The sequence below is a fragment of the Caloenas nicobarica genome, chromosome 3 (genome assembly GCF_036013445.1).
Source record: "Caloenas nicobarica isolate bCalNic1 chromosome 3, bCalNic1.hap1, whole genome shotgun sequence".
Classification (NCBI taxonomy): domain Eukaryota; kingdom Metazoa; phylum Chordata; class Aves; order Columbiformes; family Columbidae; genus Caloenas; species Caloenas nicobarica.
The window spans coordinates 70,845,283-70,863,478 of record NC_088247.1 but is presented as its reverse complement, the minus strand read 5'-3'; the positions used below and the strand labels follow the sequence as shown (position 1 = coordinate 70,863,478).

The window sequence follows — 18,196 nt, the reverse complement described above, 5'->3', positions numbered from 1 at the left end:
TACTGTGGTCGTAATGCAAAAGCCAGATGGCATTTGCAGAAGCTTGCACGACACTCCCTTCCGATGCAAAAGCAGAGTTGCATTACACTGGAGTGAGCAGGGCCACTTTGCCTTTGTTCAGTCGCAATTATGTGGCTGCTGGAATTAGTATTAACAGATTTATGATGCCCCTTAGATGTTGAGGCAGTGCCATGCAGTGGAGCCACGGAGGTTGTTAAAGACTTTCTCAGCCTTCCTACGTGCATCATCATCCTTGTGATGAAATGAATCTTTACCCACACCATATGTTACTTGTTAAGGTACCATCCATTAGGTTTAAGTGCCAGCCAAGACAGCTTTTTGGAAACTTGAAGTGTCAGCGCAAGGCTTTTTGGTAGTATAACCATTTGAAAGTTAGATGTTAAAAATATCCCAAAGTGTTTTTTCCCCAAAAAAGTTTTTCTTCCTGAAATACAGGAGAGATTAAGTAGTAATTACATTTGTGTCATACCTAAAATCAATTTCTTTTGTGAATTGCTTTGATTTTATGCTATAGTTGCAGCAGCTGTAGTGTTACCCAGTGTGGTCTGTATATGACACTTCAGAGAGGTTTAATGTCTGTTCTTTGTAACTACTTCTGCCACTGGTGGATTTATGATAATGACAATCCTGCCCAAGGATTTTGCATGTGTACTGCTCTTCTGAATGTGAATTAATTATAAACTGATTGCTTAGCAGCAACGGCCACTGCAGGACTCTGAAACAACAGATGGGATGAGCCTTTCTAAAGTTATGGCTGTCCTCTGACACCAGAGGAGAAGCTCCCTGGATGAGTACCTGGATTCTTCAGAGACTTCTCTATTTTTAACTGTCTATTTTTACGACAGCATTCCTCTCTCCCTACTACCCCCAGCATATGTAAGGAAGAGACTGATAAAACTCCTGTTTCCCTTTCACCCTGGCCACTTTTATACGCCTGTATCATGCCCTAGTTCTTACTCCCTCCTTAAGAGTCATCAAAAAGCGAAAAGCTCGAAGTGGAGACTAAAGGGAACATCTGACACAGCAGTGTTCCCAGAAGCAGCTGGCAGCAGCAGGTAAAATGTATCTGGTTCAATATAGACTACACAATCTGCTATTAAAAACAAACAAACAAACAAACAAAAACAACTAAAAACCCCATTCGCTTGCTACCTGCTGTGAGACCTCGAAGGAGGATGTTCTGGTTGATGTCTGTGGCACTTATGTCCTTTATTTGGCACTGATGGTTTTGTTACAGCTGGAAGAGTTTTCGGCAGATACTTTGGTTGACCAGTCATCACCTTTGTTCCTGACCTCTACGAGAGGCAAGTGCAGCATTTCTGTAACTATGTGTTTGCTGACTTGAACATTGGCAGTGAAGGCAATGGGCAGTTGTTTTTGTGGGACTCGCAGTTCCCTGTGCCTGCACCAAGTCTGTTGTCCTCTTCCAGTCACAGCCATGATTTGTATTGGGTGGAAGTATTATACAAAACTGTCCTGGCAAAATAGCCTGGGGGTAACTGTTAATGGGGAAAATGCAGTTCTTCAAGCTATTTTTTCATTCCTGAGGAGTCAACCCCAACCATAATAACTCCTCTTAGGATTTTCATGTGATTCAAAAGCCACGATAGTTTGTCTGTTCTGTAGCTTGTACTTGGCAATTAAAATGAGTGTGTTTGTACCAACACCAAATGCTCCCAGTCTTATGGCACAGCATCAGCATTGGACTTGTGTGTCCAGTTATTGCAAGATACATGTGGTATATGTGCCATAACTTGCTGTCCCTGCTCTATGTTTATAAAAGCTCGCTGGAATTCTGTTTCCTAATAAGCATAAAAGTTGTTAAAATTGGGGTGTAATGCAGATTTTTACTGTGTATAGTGGGTTTAAAAAAACATTGGAGTAAAACATTGATAAGTCCTGTATGTAACTGTTTTTAAAAACCCCGTGAAGTTATGATTCGCTATAGAATGCTATTGACCTTTTTTGTAAGACACTAAGTTGAGTTTTGTGGCATATGATACATAACAAAAACTTGATTAAGGGATCTTGATAATAGAATCTCTAATGTTATAAGAACATCTGTTTATTTACCTTACAGAATAAAATAAATGCCCCATGTTAGATCTTTGTATCATAAAGCTCAAGTACTCTAGGATTCTTAATGGTGAGAATGGAATAGAGTACTATTCTGCATGTTATAAAGTGGAAGAAAAGATGCATTTTATTTTTGGTGAGGAAACGTTGTTAAGTGTGCATGCTGACGTGTCCTCTCATATGTCATCCAAGTTAGAATGTTTTATGAAGGCTCTCAGTAGCTTTAGAATGAATATTGTGACAGTAGAACGGAAGATTAGAGATCAGTTTGTTTTCATAGAATCACAGAATCATTTCAGTTGGAAGAGACCCTCAGGATCATCGAATCCAACCATAACCTAACTCTAGCACTAAACCATGTCCCTAAGAACCTCGTCTAAATATCTTTTAAATACCTCCAGGGGTGGTGACTCCACCACTTCCCTGGGCAGCCTGTTCCAATGTCTCACAAAATGAAGGTTTCTTTTGTAACTTTAAAGAGGCATAGAAATGGATTTGACATGACCAGGCTTTTGTAGCACAGATTAGTGTGCAATTAGAAACTGTAACTGCTGTACCTGATTGTATCTTCTGCTGTGTGTACTTGAGCTGGTTTTCACTGAGTCTACTTGTGCGTTGGAGGCATAAGGACAGGAGCACAAATGTTTTCAGATAAGCATCTGATTTGTTTAACTGATGACTATGCTTTCTTATTTGGGTTTGCTGATCATCAGACACTTCCATTTCATTTTTTCGTTTTAAATGCCATTGCTCGAATCTATTTTCAGAATGCTGATTTTTATCAGGATGGTTTAAAGACAGCAAAAGTATCTTTTTAGCCATTTTCAAGTAGTGAAACTCGGGGCAAAGAATTGGTAGTTGTCTAAAGTCCCATAGCAGCTCAGCTGGAGAGCCAGAGCTTCACTGACAGCTCCCACACTCTCTCTTGCCCCCTGTTCCCCCCTTTTCCCTTTCTATCTCTTCTCCTTCCCCTTCTCCAGCCATATCCTTGCTTTTTTTGCTTTCTTCCTTAACTGAAGAAAACTTTCATGCTGTCTCAAATTCATAGCTACGTTTCTGCTGTTTCCAGCTATCATCTGTAGATGTGCAAGCAGCCATTCTGAGGTGCAGGACTACATCTTGAGGCTGGGGAGGTACAAGAGCCTCTTCCTTTCCTGCTCATGGGTACAGATGGAGATTACTGAGAAGGTGTCTGGAAGAAAAAAACCTTCAAGGGATTTCATTTACTGAATTTCTTCCTTTGCAAAATAAGTTTGTTATACATCTGCATCAAGTTCCTGTCACAATCTTGGCTGATTAATCCTATTGAGACAGCCAGTACACCTCCTGGCTCTCCACACATTTAAATTGCTCTATTAGAGCATATATAGATGCACAGATGGTAGAAAACATTGGTGGTGATGCAGCAAGTTTTGTTTGCTCTTATAATGTATTTTAAAAATAATACTGTACTCAGATGAAGACAATACCTGTAAAGTGTTTCTTGAGGCAGATGGTAGATCAGAGGATAAAATATTTTTAATTTCTAAGAGGAGGAGAAATGAATAAGCTAAACTGAAATCACCAGCACTTCTTTTTATTTTCTGGTTTTAGAATGAAATTCAGATTATAATACATCCTGCTGTTTTATGTCTACCTCTCCATGTGTGGCAGGCCATGGTGCACAGTAGTTTAATTGTAAAAATGGGCTTTTGTGGTAGCTGTAGGCATTTATCTGCAGTTTAAGGACACAGGTTTTAGTTAAAAGCTTTCATTCTGTATGACCTAAATCACTACATAGACTTTGAATTTCACTGGGCTGTGTAAGGTTTCTGCAATGTTTTGTTTCAAAGAAGAGACAACATATCTAAGACTGATTCTGTGTGATTTCTGAGCAGGAAACTATTTCTAGTACACTTACAAATGCTGCACTGTGTGAAATGCGTGGGAGAACGGTAGACAATTAGTTACCTTCAGTGCTACAAAAACATGCAGAGAACTTAGTGTTTATAGTTCTAAGTCGCATTTTGCAGTCAATGATGACTTTCAAACTTTTCCTACACTTAAAAAAGCCAACACTTTTATAATGATGTTAAGGGGGTTGCAGGTTCTCTGCTCTGCATCTCTTTTCAGAGTCACCCAAGAAAGTCAGATTATGTGCTCTGTCCTGGTGCTTAGGAACACTAATGAGAATAAGCTCTCCCTGCCTTTATTTAGAGGACTAAGATGTTTCGACTTTTCTTGCTGACATTTCAGGACATCCAAGCTGAGATTGATGCCCACAATGACATCTTTAAAAGCATTGATGGAAACCGACAGAAGATGGTGAAAGCCTTGGGAAACTCTGAGGAAGCTGCAGTGCTCCAGCATCGGCTCGATGACATGAACCAGCGCTGGAATGATCTGAAGGCGAAGTCAACTAACATCAGGTAAGTAAGAAAAACATCAAAGACATGAATGGGGCACAGGTGCTGTCTTCTAAAAGGCAGCTTGAGAAATATGATCAGGGCCTTGAAGTGCAATCTCTATTTTCTTCCATAAAGGACCCCTGAGCACAAATATAAAAACTTGGTGTGCTTGCTCACCATGCAGGCTTAACTACTTGTTCTTCATTCTCCAGAGCTGCACAGTTGTAACTTGCCAATCTGTACAAAATTTTCCGGAAAGTGTGTTGAATCTTTCCTTATTGTAAATTGATAGCAATGTCAATGAAGTAATTCTGTGAATCTACAATTACTGTGAGGAAAAATCAGGAGTTTGTTAGTTGTGTGTGTGGTGTGTTTTGTTGTTTTGTGTTTTGTTTTGCTTTTTTTCTGAAATGAATAATTTGACAGGGCTTGCAACCTTAAGTGTCTTGTTTCATATTGGTAGTAATTATTTGATTTTTGTTACTGCTGGTAATCAACTAAGAAATGTTTTAAAATACATGTTAATCAACGAATGCATTTTACAGTATTTAACCCTAACAGTGCCAAACTCACTGACTGTCCTAGTGTAGTCACTGTTAAAAACATTGTGATATCATTTAGGAAGTAGATATCACTGTATTAATGAATGTGAATAAAATTCCTCATTAATGAATATAATAGAAAATAATTTCTAGAGCTTTTAATTACAACTGCATACTTGTTGATTAAAGGAACTGTTCTTTTAATAGAAAACAACAATATTAAGAATTCATATAATTTTTCTAAAGGCCAGAAAAATGAGTTGAGCTTGGAATTCAGGCACAAGAGTTTGAAAGAGTGAGATAGTGGGGAAAAATGTGATGTTTACTTTTTGTCTGCACTTATCCCATCATCAGCCAGCTAAACAGTGAAACAGGTAAATCAGCCCCATGTGAGCCCACAGGCAGAGCTTGAACCAGAAGAAACAAGCAGTTCAGTGTGGGGGCTCGCAGACACTGGCCCCACCACACAGAAAATCATGGCCCACAAAAAGGGCCTTCAAGCCATTTATGAGTTCCAAGGCAGCAATGCAGATACTGAAATTGTGCAGTGAATGCTCAAAAAAGTGGGAATACCAGCTTTTCTGAATATGGACCCATCTTTTCAGTGCTGCATAGATGTGGCAGGTGCATCCCACTGGGCAGCATTAAAGTTTGCAATGTGTGTGTTACTCTGCTGGTACCTGCAGAGCCACATGTCCCTGAGCTATGAGTAGAAGACAGGCAGGGAAAAGAATAGTGGAGCAAATATGAGAGAAGTAAATTAACCTCTCAAATGTCAGTCACCACTGAAAGGTGCATAGCATTTCTGAGTTCATGTATGTTACCCTGTTCTTTGAGTGGAATTCACTTTTCTCACTCACACAAGAGTGATGAAAGCCTTCACAGGGAAATAACAAAGTGTAGAACTGATATGAAGTCAATGTGTTGATGTAGCTGTTGGCCTGCAACTTTTGCTTTCTTGGTGTTCCTTATTTCAAGGATGAATTGGAAAGCAAAACTGAATGGATGAGTTTTGTGAGAACAGCATATAGCCATGTTAGATGCTAGGACTGATGACTGAAAAACCTAATCGTTTGGTTATGAGTATTTGCTGGGAATAGAGCTTCTAAATTACAGTTTCTCTAAGTTTTTTAGGAGATTTTCTGCTTTATGTACATTCTGATTGCATTAATTTTTAGATGTTTAAAGTCCCGTTCTCCCTTAGGGGTAGTCTGAGTTTTTCTTCACCGCTTTGGCCCTCAGAGCTGATGGTGCCAGTCACTGTGTTGTCTTTACTTCCTTGCTCCTGTAAGTAAACGGAGTTCCAAACTGGAAGAGCAGCACTCTTGTGACATTTTTAAATGCATGGAAACTACTTAAACCTGTAGTCCTGAGAGGACTATACCTTTCCATGAAATTACTTGTAGACTTATTGATGCTTCTTTCTTTTTCTCTTTTTGTTATCTTACTCTCAGAAAGAAAACAAAGCTGCAGATTTGTGTGGGTCTGCCTTTTAAAGCTCTATGTTTAGGAGAGATTCTGGGGCAGGAGATGCGAGGTTGTTAGTGTTTGGGGGAGGGTAGAGGTAAAAGTATGGGAGAAACAGAGGAGGATTCTCTATATTTAGACCACCCACCAATCTTTTTTTTCCATGTGTTCCCTTGTTGCTCAGCAGGGAAAGTGTTACCTCCATAGCAGAAGCAAAAGCTGAGGAGGTCTCCAGCTGTGAAGAGACCCTCTCAGGGTCAACAGAAGTGGAGTTATGTCAGAGTTCCTGCTCTTCTGGGTGATTTTATTCACTCAGGGTGGAGGGGAGGCTGCTCTCAATCTGGTCAGCTGGCTGGGAGCATCTGTGGTTTTGGGCACATCCAGGATTCCCTTAGGAGCACTTCGGAATATGGGGTGGTTGGTGCTGGGAAATATTGTGCCAACCAGTGCTCAAACTTGAACTGTATTTTTATCAGAGCAGATTCTTAAGCCACCACTTGACTTAGTGAATCCCTGGAGATTGCCAGTGCATTTGTCAGATGAGCATAAACACCTGAAGCTCTGTTTGTAGGATGTGTATTGGTAGAAGTACCAATTCCAAAACAAAGGACAGAAATCCTCTCTTTGAACTCAAAGAAGCCCAAGAAAAGTTTCAGAACTTCAATGTAGTTTATCAGCTCTCTTTAGTAATGTCTAAACAACAAATTAAATGTGATACTAAAACTTTACACTGAAATTCAAATTGTAGCATATCTAGGATTCCTTGCTCCTGTGCAGCATTTGCTTTGAATGGGGTTTACTGAATACTCCCCAGGAGAACTGAATGCTTGGTTCTACTCTTCAGCTGCTGCTGCATCTTGCTTTTATTTTCAGTATTGCTTCTGATAAGATTAGAAGGGTAACATTCAGAATAAATCCAGACTGATGTGATATGTTTTCCCCTGTGTATTTTTCACCCCTCCTTAATGTCTTCCTGACCTTTCAAGAAAGGTTAGTTCATTCTGTGTTCAGAGAATAATTTTCAAGTCCCTGTTAGTGTAGTTCATTTCCTCCCCACCCTGTACTGCTCTACCCCCACAAGCTCAGCTTGTGCTGGGCTTTAAAACCATGCGCTAGTGATATTTTGCTACTGTCATTAGTCTGGCAGGCACACGGGTACTCATTAGTAGTAAATTACGGTGTGTTTAATCTAGTATCACATGCCACATCTTTCACATTAATATCAAATTAGCTTTTTTTGCTATTAATATTATTTCACTTTATGTTAAATTAACAGTGGGTCACCCTTAAATTATCCTTTAACTAGTTGCAGGGGTTTTTTTACTCTTACAAAGGTACAATTCATTTTGTATACAAGAATTCCACTAAATAATTAGAGCGGAATCCTGAAGCCTCAGAGACTGCCAGTATTTAGAGGTGAGAGCTGTTTAGATGTGTTAGATACAGTAATAAGTCATGATGAATAAAGATTTCGGTATCAAAATGAAATGGAAAGCTATAGATCTGAACATCTTAATTGTGGTTGCTTCTAGAAATTCACAAATATGCTTTATTTTTGTAACAATCTGTGGGTCTAACAGCAAAACTGTAAATTCAAATGTGGGCTGCCTTGGCTTAGCTGAGACAGCAATGACTCTCTGCCTGATTGATAGGGAGCGTAACTCTATTTTCATGTCCAGAAAGGAGGGCTGGTTCTGAGTACCGAGCACCTGAGGGTAATATATATATGCAATGCTTTGCAGCTTGGTATTTCTGAGGGCATTTTTGATGGATTGTCAAGCTCGTTGTGAAACAAAGAATGTCCACCCTGTGCTTTTGGGAGTGTGTCTCTGTGCATGGCTTGGGGGCTTCAGGGTCAAACTACAGTGAATGTTCCAGCTGTGAAGCAGGTACCTTGCGCACTAATTTGCTGTAAAGTGAATACCATCCATATGGGAAAAATATGTTGGTTGCCTTGAAAGTAGTTCTGGTTAGTGAATGTTAAAGAACTGTAAAGGGACCAGGAGAGCTGAGACGACAGTACATTTCACTCAGGACCTGCTGGTCTGCAAACCAAGGCTGGCAGGACACTCTTCCCTGGTACTCATATGACTGCAAATGCAACGGGTCGCTTGTAATTCGCTGCAGGGCAGGATGCTGGCTCAGCTGTTTAGGCCTTGGCTACAAGCAGCTGGCTTGAATTCAGTGTTGAGAGAAAAGTGTCAGTGACAGCAATAAGGGAATGATAGAAGTCTACAAAACTGTAGGCAGTAAAGTCTTGCTTCTAGCAAGTTTTTTTAATTTTGTTGTTGTCATTGTTTTTTTTCCCCAAATAGTTACCTAAGCACTTTCCTGAATGGAGTGAAGGAGAATAGGTTCCTCTTCCTACAGGTAGTTAACTCATCCTCTTCAGAAACATGATTTTTTTTTTTTCTTTATGTCTTCCCCCTGATACATTCTTACTGACTGCTCTTTTGGTTCATCCATCCTAGTATCACTGGGACATCCGAGTGTACCCAAAGCTAAGCTTGCCTTGAAATTAACCTTGTGGGATGTCACCCTTTCAATCCAGCTATTGTCATACCAGTCCTAAACATTCACTCAAATGCCATTTGAGACAATAATACAAGTGAAAGTTTCAATAAGTGAATCAGAAAAAAACCCCAACCAAACAAAAAAGCCCCAACCAACAACAACAACAAAACCCCAACAACAACAAACCCAAACAAACAAAAACAAACCAAAAAACCCAAACCAAAACAACCAACCAACCACCACCACAAAAACAACAACAACAAAAACCAACAACAGTTCACCCATCTGTCAGAAGTGGGGCAGAAGGGTGCAGAGCTGGTATCAGGCTACACTGAAAAGGGCTTTACTCCATCACCTCTGTGGAGAAAGAAACTGTTGGTTACTGGTGGAAACTAAATACCTGCTGGTCTCAAAGGAATCCATAATGTAAAATGACTGTAGTAAAAGAAGGGTAGCTGGTCCCTGTCAAAGATTTCCCTGCAGCTGTGTAGGCACTGCAGGGAGAAGGCATCAAGTCAAGGTATTTTTGAAAATAATAGAAAAGGGTATTGTGTACTCTGGAGGTTTTGTCAATTAAACTGAGAGACAGATTCACTGTGTTAATTCTCTAGTAACTTACCATTAACTAAAGATGATGTATTAAATAATCTGTGTCACTGAGATTTTCAGAAGCACAGGGAATTTACTGTTGATCACTGCTGGGAAAACTTGTTCCTTTCTCTGCTGGAGAGTCCAGGCCCTGGCATGAAAGAGTTCAGTTTTGCAGTGTTTTAGTTTGCAAAATTACACTTGTACGTCGTGCTTTGTGGTGGTGGAGTCACAACAAAACACAGCATTTCTTCGTTTCTTAGGTATGCAGTGTTCAAGGTTTTAGATAAGTTAAAGCATCAGATATATATTTGTCTGTGTTCTTTCATTTTTCCTCTGCTTATTTTGATTTGCTGTGCGAAATGTTTTGAAGTAGTGGGGTTTTTTTCACATAAAGTTGCTTTGCAGTTAAACACTTGAAACATTTCCTATCTCAGTGGTGGAGCAATTGTATTTATTTATTGCAGTCCCATGCTGGTTTTGCTATTCAGGGCTTTAAAGGTGATTTAATGTCATTTCACAGGACTCACTTGGAGGTTAGTGCAGAGAAATGGAACAGATTGCTGACATCCCTGGAAGAGTTAATCAAATGGCTGAATGCAAAAGATGAAGAACTAAAAAAGCAAATGCCCATTGGAGGGGATGTTCCAACATTACAGCAACAGTATGACCACTGCAAAGTAAGTTGCTTAACTTTTATAGGTAAATATGCTATTGTGAATAACAGAGTGAAGAAAATTTGAGTACAGGAGAAATGATGAACACTTTCCAGTGACTAATTCATAGGAAAAACCCCTAGATCTCCACCCATTTTCCTTCCCTACCTTGCCCATTAAAGCACAACTGAGATACTCTGTATAAAGGTTTCGTTTAAAGGATTTATGATATATCTGTTCTGTCCAAACCCTTTTTTTTTTTTTAATGTTTCTGATGTTTTTGGATTCATACCAGGTAGAACTGCTATTTTACTCTAAATTAAGGAAGTCTTACAAAAGTAAGAAGTGAAGAATTGTGAAAGCAATGTCGAGTGTAAATTCAGTACAATTATGTAAGCGGCTTTCTACATGTTACTATATTGACAGCAGCTCCCCACCCCATGCAGATTTATACTGCAACAATGACTCAAAACTGGGTTTGAGAACTAAAACTTAACCTATGCCTTGCACTATTGTAACTATAACATGCTATTCCGGCTCTCCAGTTTTGCTAACTCTGTTCTGGTTTTCTGCTTAATAGGGTATTGATTCCTAAGTATTTTTGACAATAAAAAAACTCTCTGGCATCTGTAACATCTATAACATGGATGTAGAATGTAGATTCTGTCTCACCAGCTCTCATCAGTAACCAAGGTAGCATGCATTTACCATCGGAAAAATTCATTCTAGTAAAGCTGATTCCTTCTTATCATTGTATTTGTTCTTCTCTATGGTGTAAATAAAGAGAATAAAAGCAGATTTATGTAGCTAATTGCTAATAACTATGTTCCCCTCCACCAACACAACACTGATGTCTTTTCTGCTGTGGTGTTTAGCGAGGGCAAAAATTGAGTTTGGGAAAACACTTAGTAATAGAGAAATCCTCAGAATACTGTGAGGAGCTACAGAAAAAGTAGCCTGAAATGAGCAGCACTTTTGAGACTAAAGTCCAAAATGGAAGAGCTTAAAGAAATCTGCATGTTTCTCCTTAATTTCATCTTTTAAGGTAAAGTTATTAGAAAGAACTCAAGATCTTTGTTTCTTGAGGATTCATCTCTTCTTGTTCTTTTTCACTTAAATCATGGTCTGTTTGTAGACACATCTGCTGTGAATGTTTTAATGATCAGATGGTGGATTACTAGTGCCAAAGAGCAATAAAAGCTGGAACAAATCCAAATACGTTTTGAAAAAGATCAGTGGGAGGTGATAGATCTCTACAGGTCTTTTTCTAAGGACTTCCTTGTGTCTCATGCTAGATCATACTGTATGTATGACAATAACAAATAATACCACCCGTACATCTCATTTGAAGATCTCAAATTGATTTATAAAAATGGTAGCTTTTATACATCATTTGGAAGTAGGAAAATTTAGGAGCAATGATGCTGGATGGCTAATTTGGATCACTAGTGAACTGTAGCAGTGTGAAGGAGAGAACACTTCTGGGTTGTTTAGTCCTTGCCCATATGTTTAAAGAATGACTGATATTTTGTTATGTGTTGAGGTTAAGATTCTAATAAGTGCATTCAAGATCTTTTTACATTATTCTTTCATTTTTCAAAAAGGCAATATTCTTGCAATGTCAGTATTCAATATAGGTGTCCCAGTCCAGTATTTAATATGAGCTGCATTAATGGTCTGCAACAGCACAGAGTTAAAACGACCCTGTGCATCGCTTTGTTTTTTGTACACCTACGCAAGCAAGAGCACAGTATTCAACTGAGGATATTTCTTAGATGATGACTAGATGATTATTTTCTAACAGTTATTTTGGTAGGGGCCAAGAGATTGCCATATATCATGTGATGATACTGTGCTGTACCGAACACGAATTATTAGCACGTGGCATTTCACTTTCTATTGAGGTGTTGCTTATTGGTCATGCCCAGAGGAGAGGAGCTGGACCACAGCTGTCCATGGGTTTGATTCTCCGTGGCTGTGCTTTGCTGCTGTTTTGTAGCAGGAACTGTTCCTTCCTCACTGAAGCCGCAGTTTACTAGTAAACTACATCAAGCTGAAAAGTTGTCTGTTTTCAGGTACAAAATGAAAAGTGGAGAAAAAACAAACAAAACCCTTAGAGGTCCTTCTTCCACTTCCTCAGCGTAGTTAAGTGATTGGTCAGTGTGTTTGGGATATTGAATAAAGATGCCGTTGGTTTTATGCCTTTATGTGATTCCACACTGTCAGTCATGCTGTGCCTTGTGGGGTATCACAGGCTGGTGTCACTTGTTTTGCATTTCAGGTGCTCCTTTTAGAATGTACGTCCTGTGTTAAGTTGAAAGTTTTCAGTGGAGATCTGAGGTGCAACTGTATCAGATAATTGTTGCCAGGATATAACTTGATTTCTATTGCTCTTAAGGATACTCCCTTTATTCTACCTTTCACCACTCGCTGTCCTGGAGCTTCTTTAAATGTTTCTTTTCCCACACTTTTTCAAATGTTAAACCTTTTAAGCATTTCATATTATTTGTAAGATTTACTTTTAATCAACTGATTTTTTATTATCTCGTCTTAAGCTTCTGCAGCATCACATCAACTGGCCTTGAAAAGGTTCTTCCCAGGCTTCCCTGAGCAAGGACTGGGTGCCTCTGTTCTCCCCTTTCTTTTAATTTTGTTTCTGAGTATTCTTTTGAAGTTGTTCTTGTGCAAACTGAGCAGTTCAATACCTTGCTTTATCTCCACTTCTCTGTGATCCCTTTGCTCTTATTTCCAGATTGCTTACCTGATCTTGTCTGTGCTGGTACTTGAGAATGCAAGTGGTGAGATAGTGGCTCAGCTCTGTAAGATGTGCGCCCATGATAGTCTCATCTCCTGCCCTTTATTTTTCTGGGTCCTCAATCCTTCTGGTATTAGCCTTGGTTTTTGCCTCTGGTTATTTAAAATCATTCTCCTTATTAACCTACTCTTTTTCAGCTTGACTTGTTTGCTTCAGCTTAGTGACACCGATTTTATTGCTCTTCCCCTCTCTTAGTATCTCCCCCACACAGTGCTTGGCTTCAGCAGTGCTAGATAAATAAGTACAGTATTATGTGACAGTTTGGGTTAGCTCACATTGTGTGCTACTCAGGTCTGTTTGGACAGAAGGAAATACAGGGTTTGCAGTTTGTTTTTTTTAAACTTGTTTTTGTTTTAAATATAAATCATTCTACTATGCTTTAAAAATAAACATAACCTACAGCAATGTCAGTCACCTGAAACAGGGCTACAGGGCTACAGATTCAGCCTATATTTTCTAGATTAACAGAAAATTTTCAGGATATAGCAAATATTTATAAATTTTGGTCTGATTTTTGTGTTATTCAGCCAAACTTCCATCATCTCTAGTAGTTCATAGTCTTATCACATACTAAATTCTAAGCACAGTTGAACAGTGAGCACGTCTTGTCTGGGTGTTGAGTTGTGCTGTGTCTTTCAGGCAGCAGGGCAAGAGGAAGCTTGAGGAAGTGAGCATGAATTTCCTATTCTAATTATTCTCAAATTTTCTTTGTCTTTGAGTGTGGGCTGTGGTGACAGTCCCAAGAACACTGGAAAATCCATAAATGCTTTGGGATGCTGGCAGGAAGTTTAAAAGTACCTGAGTTAAAAAGTCATCTGTATGAAGTGTACCTATAGCTGAGACTACATGCACACTCCTGAAGTGTAGAAAACACATCTGTGAAGGTACTGACATGGGGAAAAGAAAGTGAAGGCAGCTGCCTTTTCAGAGTTTATTGCCAGCTTTTCTTTTTCCATAATTCCAGTTTCTCACTGTTCCTTGTCCTTACCAGCTCAGATTTTCCCTTTCATTCTGTTCTTTCCCAGTCTTCCTCATGAATATTCATTTACAATTTTAAAGCATGTGATGCAAATTTTGATCAGCTGCATAGACCATGAAAAAAAAAAAACCAAACCAACCAAATAAAAAGCAAGCAAAGCTAACAACAACAACAAAACCATCCAACACCCCAAAATCAAGACCGCCCTTATGTGGACATCTTTTTCTGCCAAAAAAGAAAAGTTACAAAAGTACCACGAAAAATCAGTGGGCTGGTTTTGTGCATATGGGAATACCTGGAGTCACACCTGTGTGCAAAAGGGGGCGATGCAGATGCTGACACTTTGCTCACTGGAGATGCTCTGGGGGCTTTGTATCTTGCTTTTCCACTGAAAGAGTTCCTGACTGTAGCTTATTGAAAGTGTGCTTTTGCTAAAATACAAAGACTGCCTAAATGGTATAAATCAATGTGGTTTAGCTTTCAGAGAGAGAACAGGACATTTCAAATTAAGCAGAAATGGGTACCCTTGCACATAAATCCTGTTGGCATCCGTCTGCATAAATGAACAAATGTCTAGCTAATGCTAAATAATGCATGTGTCTTGGATCACAGAGATGCTTAACTTAGCTTCATTGAGCTCAGAATGAATTGGCCAAGGACCTGTAAATATTTGATTGGCAATTTTATGTCTATGGATGGGTCATTAATATTTCAAATACTCTTCAAACTTTTGGGGGTTTCTGTCTGTGTATTTCATGTTTCAGATTTGGTTTGTTAAAGTAATCAAATGCTGAAAGTTGCAAGTGTTTTTTTCTGTTTTACTTAGCTACTGCCACTTTATCAAAAGTGTTAGCATAGCCAACTGGAAACTGATTTCTACTTATTGTTATCCCTTCAGGGTGCCTGTAATTCCATTGTTCTATTTACCAGTAGGAAAAGTCTGTGAGGAAAAAATATTTTTCTGGCCTTAACTTCTCTGTGCTCTTTCTGTGTGCCTACCTGACTTTGGGCAGTAGGCTTATTCTTAAATTCATTCTTATTTATTTATTCTAGATTTGTTTTTCTTGGATATTTTCCATATTAAAATCTGTTTCCATGTTAGGAATTATTAGTTATAAGAATCATCGTATGAGTATTATGTTGTCAGTGCTGCCCTAGCCTATGCTTTTAATTATAGTCTAGAAAGGGATTTACTAATTTGTTAAATGTTTCATCACATAAAACGTAAAGCAAGCAGAAAACCTGTGCTGCATAGAGGTGGTCAGCTATTTTGCTGAAATATTAATTTTGACTGAGATGTGAACTGTAAGGGGGTGAAAAAGGATAATCAAACAGTCTGTGGTTGAAAGAGGAGGATCAATACAGCATTTTGCTCAGTGGAAGAGCAGCAACCTGGTCTGATGGACAAGGGTGTGATTGAAGCGGGACCCTGTGCAATCTGGGCCACACTGCTTCAAAGGCACTCGTCAAAGTAAGACTGTGTTTTCAAAACCAATGTGCTTTGTCAAGAAAAGAATAGCCTCCCCACTAGTCATCAGCATCACTGAACAGTTTGAGAGCTCCTTAAGTAAACTTTTAATAGTTAGGAGTGTTTTAAGGACCCTTGAAATTTTAAGTGCTCTGCATATTTGAGAATCCTGGATGTTGATTGTTGGTGAAAAAGAGAGATTTCACAAGGACAGTACAGTTTATTAAGCTGTAACTGAGATTCTTTGAGGTGTGTTTAGGAGGAAGAGGAGGAAATTGTGGGTGGGGATATTTTGTTACAGGAAAGGAAGAGTATAATTAATGCCTGAAGTTAAAGGAGACTTCTCCCCGCATCTGACTTAAAGCCATTGCTCGCTATGAATTTACTCAAACTGATTTATGTGAGTTACATGAATGATTCAGGTATGTATCACTCTGCTCTCATCGGTTATTTCTCCAGAAGAATGATGTGTAAACAAAAGCATGGCACAAAGAATGAAGTGTTAAATTAGGATGTCAGTGTAATGTATTTTTAACTTGGATGAAAAAACGTTTCTACCTGTATTTCAGCTTGCTCCAAGAAGTGTGTTTGTGTTGTGGTAAGTCAGGAAAGCTGCAATGGATCAGTAGCTAACATAATAAATAACCTGGATAATGAAAGAAGAAAATGTTCTGTCACTAATGTGGCATAAAGTGGGTTGTCTTGTTGTGGAAAAAACAATTGACAAGCACTTTTTCAGTACAATAAATAAAATAGGTCTGTGGACTTACCTTTTTAATACTATCATTTTGATATACATCTCATGTTGCTCTTTTCTGAGGATCCAGTTTCTCATTTGTTTTAATCAAAGACTCCTGTATGACCTTCTAAGACCTCACTGTGTCTTTTTCAAACTACTCAATAAAACCTATTCTTCTTGAAGGTTTACAGTTGTCCTCAGATTACTAAGAGGACATTCTGACATTGCTGTGGATGGAAAAGTGGGTGACAGAAATCAGGCTTACACTGCAGAACAGCACAGCGATCAGCATTTCTCTCTGTCCCTTAAAAGTCTGCCATGAGTCCAGTGCCTCTTTCTCTGGTATTTTCGTGCCTTGCATCCCAAAAGACCGCTTTGTTTCCATAATTAGTAGTAGTAGCCCATCTACTAGTAATGAATCTCAGAATGCCTTGATGAAGTAGGATGTACCAGACTGCCTGTTTCCACTCTGGTATCTTGAGCTGAAGACCATGACTGGCTGTGGCCTGACCTTAAAGGGTGAGCCATGTGCATCACCAGTGGAGGTGGCAGAGCACAAGCATATTGGTGACACATTTTTAATCTCTACCCATGAGGAAGCTACTGTATTCCCCTAACTATCTCTGATGTTCATCTCCCTGCATTCTTCTCTTTGTCCTTGTGGAGGTGTAGTGGCTGGTATTGCATGTGATACTTAGGATGAAGTTGCATCAATGTTTTATACTGTAGTAAAACAATGGCTTTTTGTCTTGCTCTTCCTCATGATGCATAACATGTTATTGGCTTTTTTTGATTGATGCTACATATTAAGCAAATTCTTTCAGAGACTGAGACTCCCAAGACCTTTTTTCTAAGCTGTAACTGCCTAGATAGATGTTCAGGGACTTCTAGTGCATGTGTTTTTTGAGATTGGGAGGTGTTTCTGTTGCATTAAAAAATGCTGGGTATTACTTGAAACCTAAGGACAGTACATCAACAGATGAGCTCCCACACTGAAATGGACTCGTACAAGGAAATGAGACAGGACATTTCTCTGAATGCAATTTTTTTTTTTTTTTCTCTGAAGTCTGTTTTTTCCAAAGGCAGAGAGCCAGGAAAAATCCCACTGGCACAGCAGCAGTGATTCTGTTTTCCCAATTGCAGAGAACTGCTAAAGAGCCACAATGACACAGTGACCATTGCTTATTTTTTTCAGAAGCTTTCATAGCCTGTATCAGGTAGAGCTGGAAACTATTTGTCCTGCTCGTGCCTTTTTCATTCTGAAACCAGTTTGAGATGCTTTCTGTATAATCACAGAATCTTCTCATGTCTCCTCAGTTCCTCTGTGATCTGTGTTGATAATTTTTTGATACAGAAATGTACTGTATTTAACAAAGTTGTTCACTTGTCATTCAAGGTGTGGAATAGATCCTGTAGGGATTACTCCAAATCTTTTAAGTTCTTTACATAACTGACACTTCCATATGAGTTTTGTGCAAGTGCTAGAGAGTTGTATTCTCTTTCATCATATGTTCTCAAAGGGCAGAGTCCTCTCTGCATTGTTATTTTGGATAAAATAACCAAATCATTTGTTTATAATGTGCTCCATATTCTTAAATACACAATAAGAGAGAGAGACTGTTGTTACTTTAAAATCCTTTTGAAACTTTGCATTTGCAGGCATGGACTGGCAAAGAATCAGTTCTATTTTCTGTTAGGAATATCTTCATCTAGATCCTGCTTCTTGTTGCTGCAGGCAGGCTCTTTTGGGGAGAAGAATATTTATTCCAGTTAACTCCTGAACTATTGGATCCTCAATCCCTTGTTATTACCGTAATCCGCCCTAGCAACTTCAGCAATAAATTGGAAAAAATATGTTGCCATGGCAGCCACCCACTCCTGTTTTTATGTAGATTCTTGAGATTAAAGGCTAGGCTTCAAAACGTATGTACAAAATAGGGGAGG

The 18,196-nt window shown here is 39.0% G+C and overlaps 1 protein-coding gene across 5 annotated transcripts in view; it reads left to right on the top strand.

The window, feature by feature from the left end:
- The window catches only part of UTRN (utrophin), a 378,237-nt gene that overhangs the window by 244,324 nt on the left and 115,717 nt on the right, over positions 1–18,196 (top strand). For all 5 annotated transcript variants that reach the window (XM_065631423.1, XM_065631424.1, XM_065631422.1 and 2 more), the window contains 2 exons: positions 4,333–4,505; positions 10,119–10,275. In XM_065631423.1, the coding sequence (XP_065487495.1) occupies positions 4,333–4,505; positions 10,119–10,275 (330 nt within the window). The remainder of the gene's footprint in view (positions 1–4,332; positions 4,506–10,118; positions 10,276–18,196) is intronic.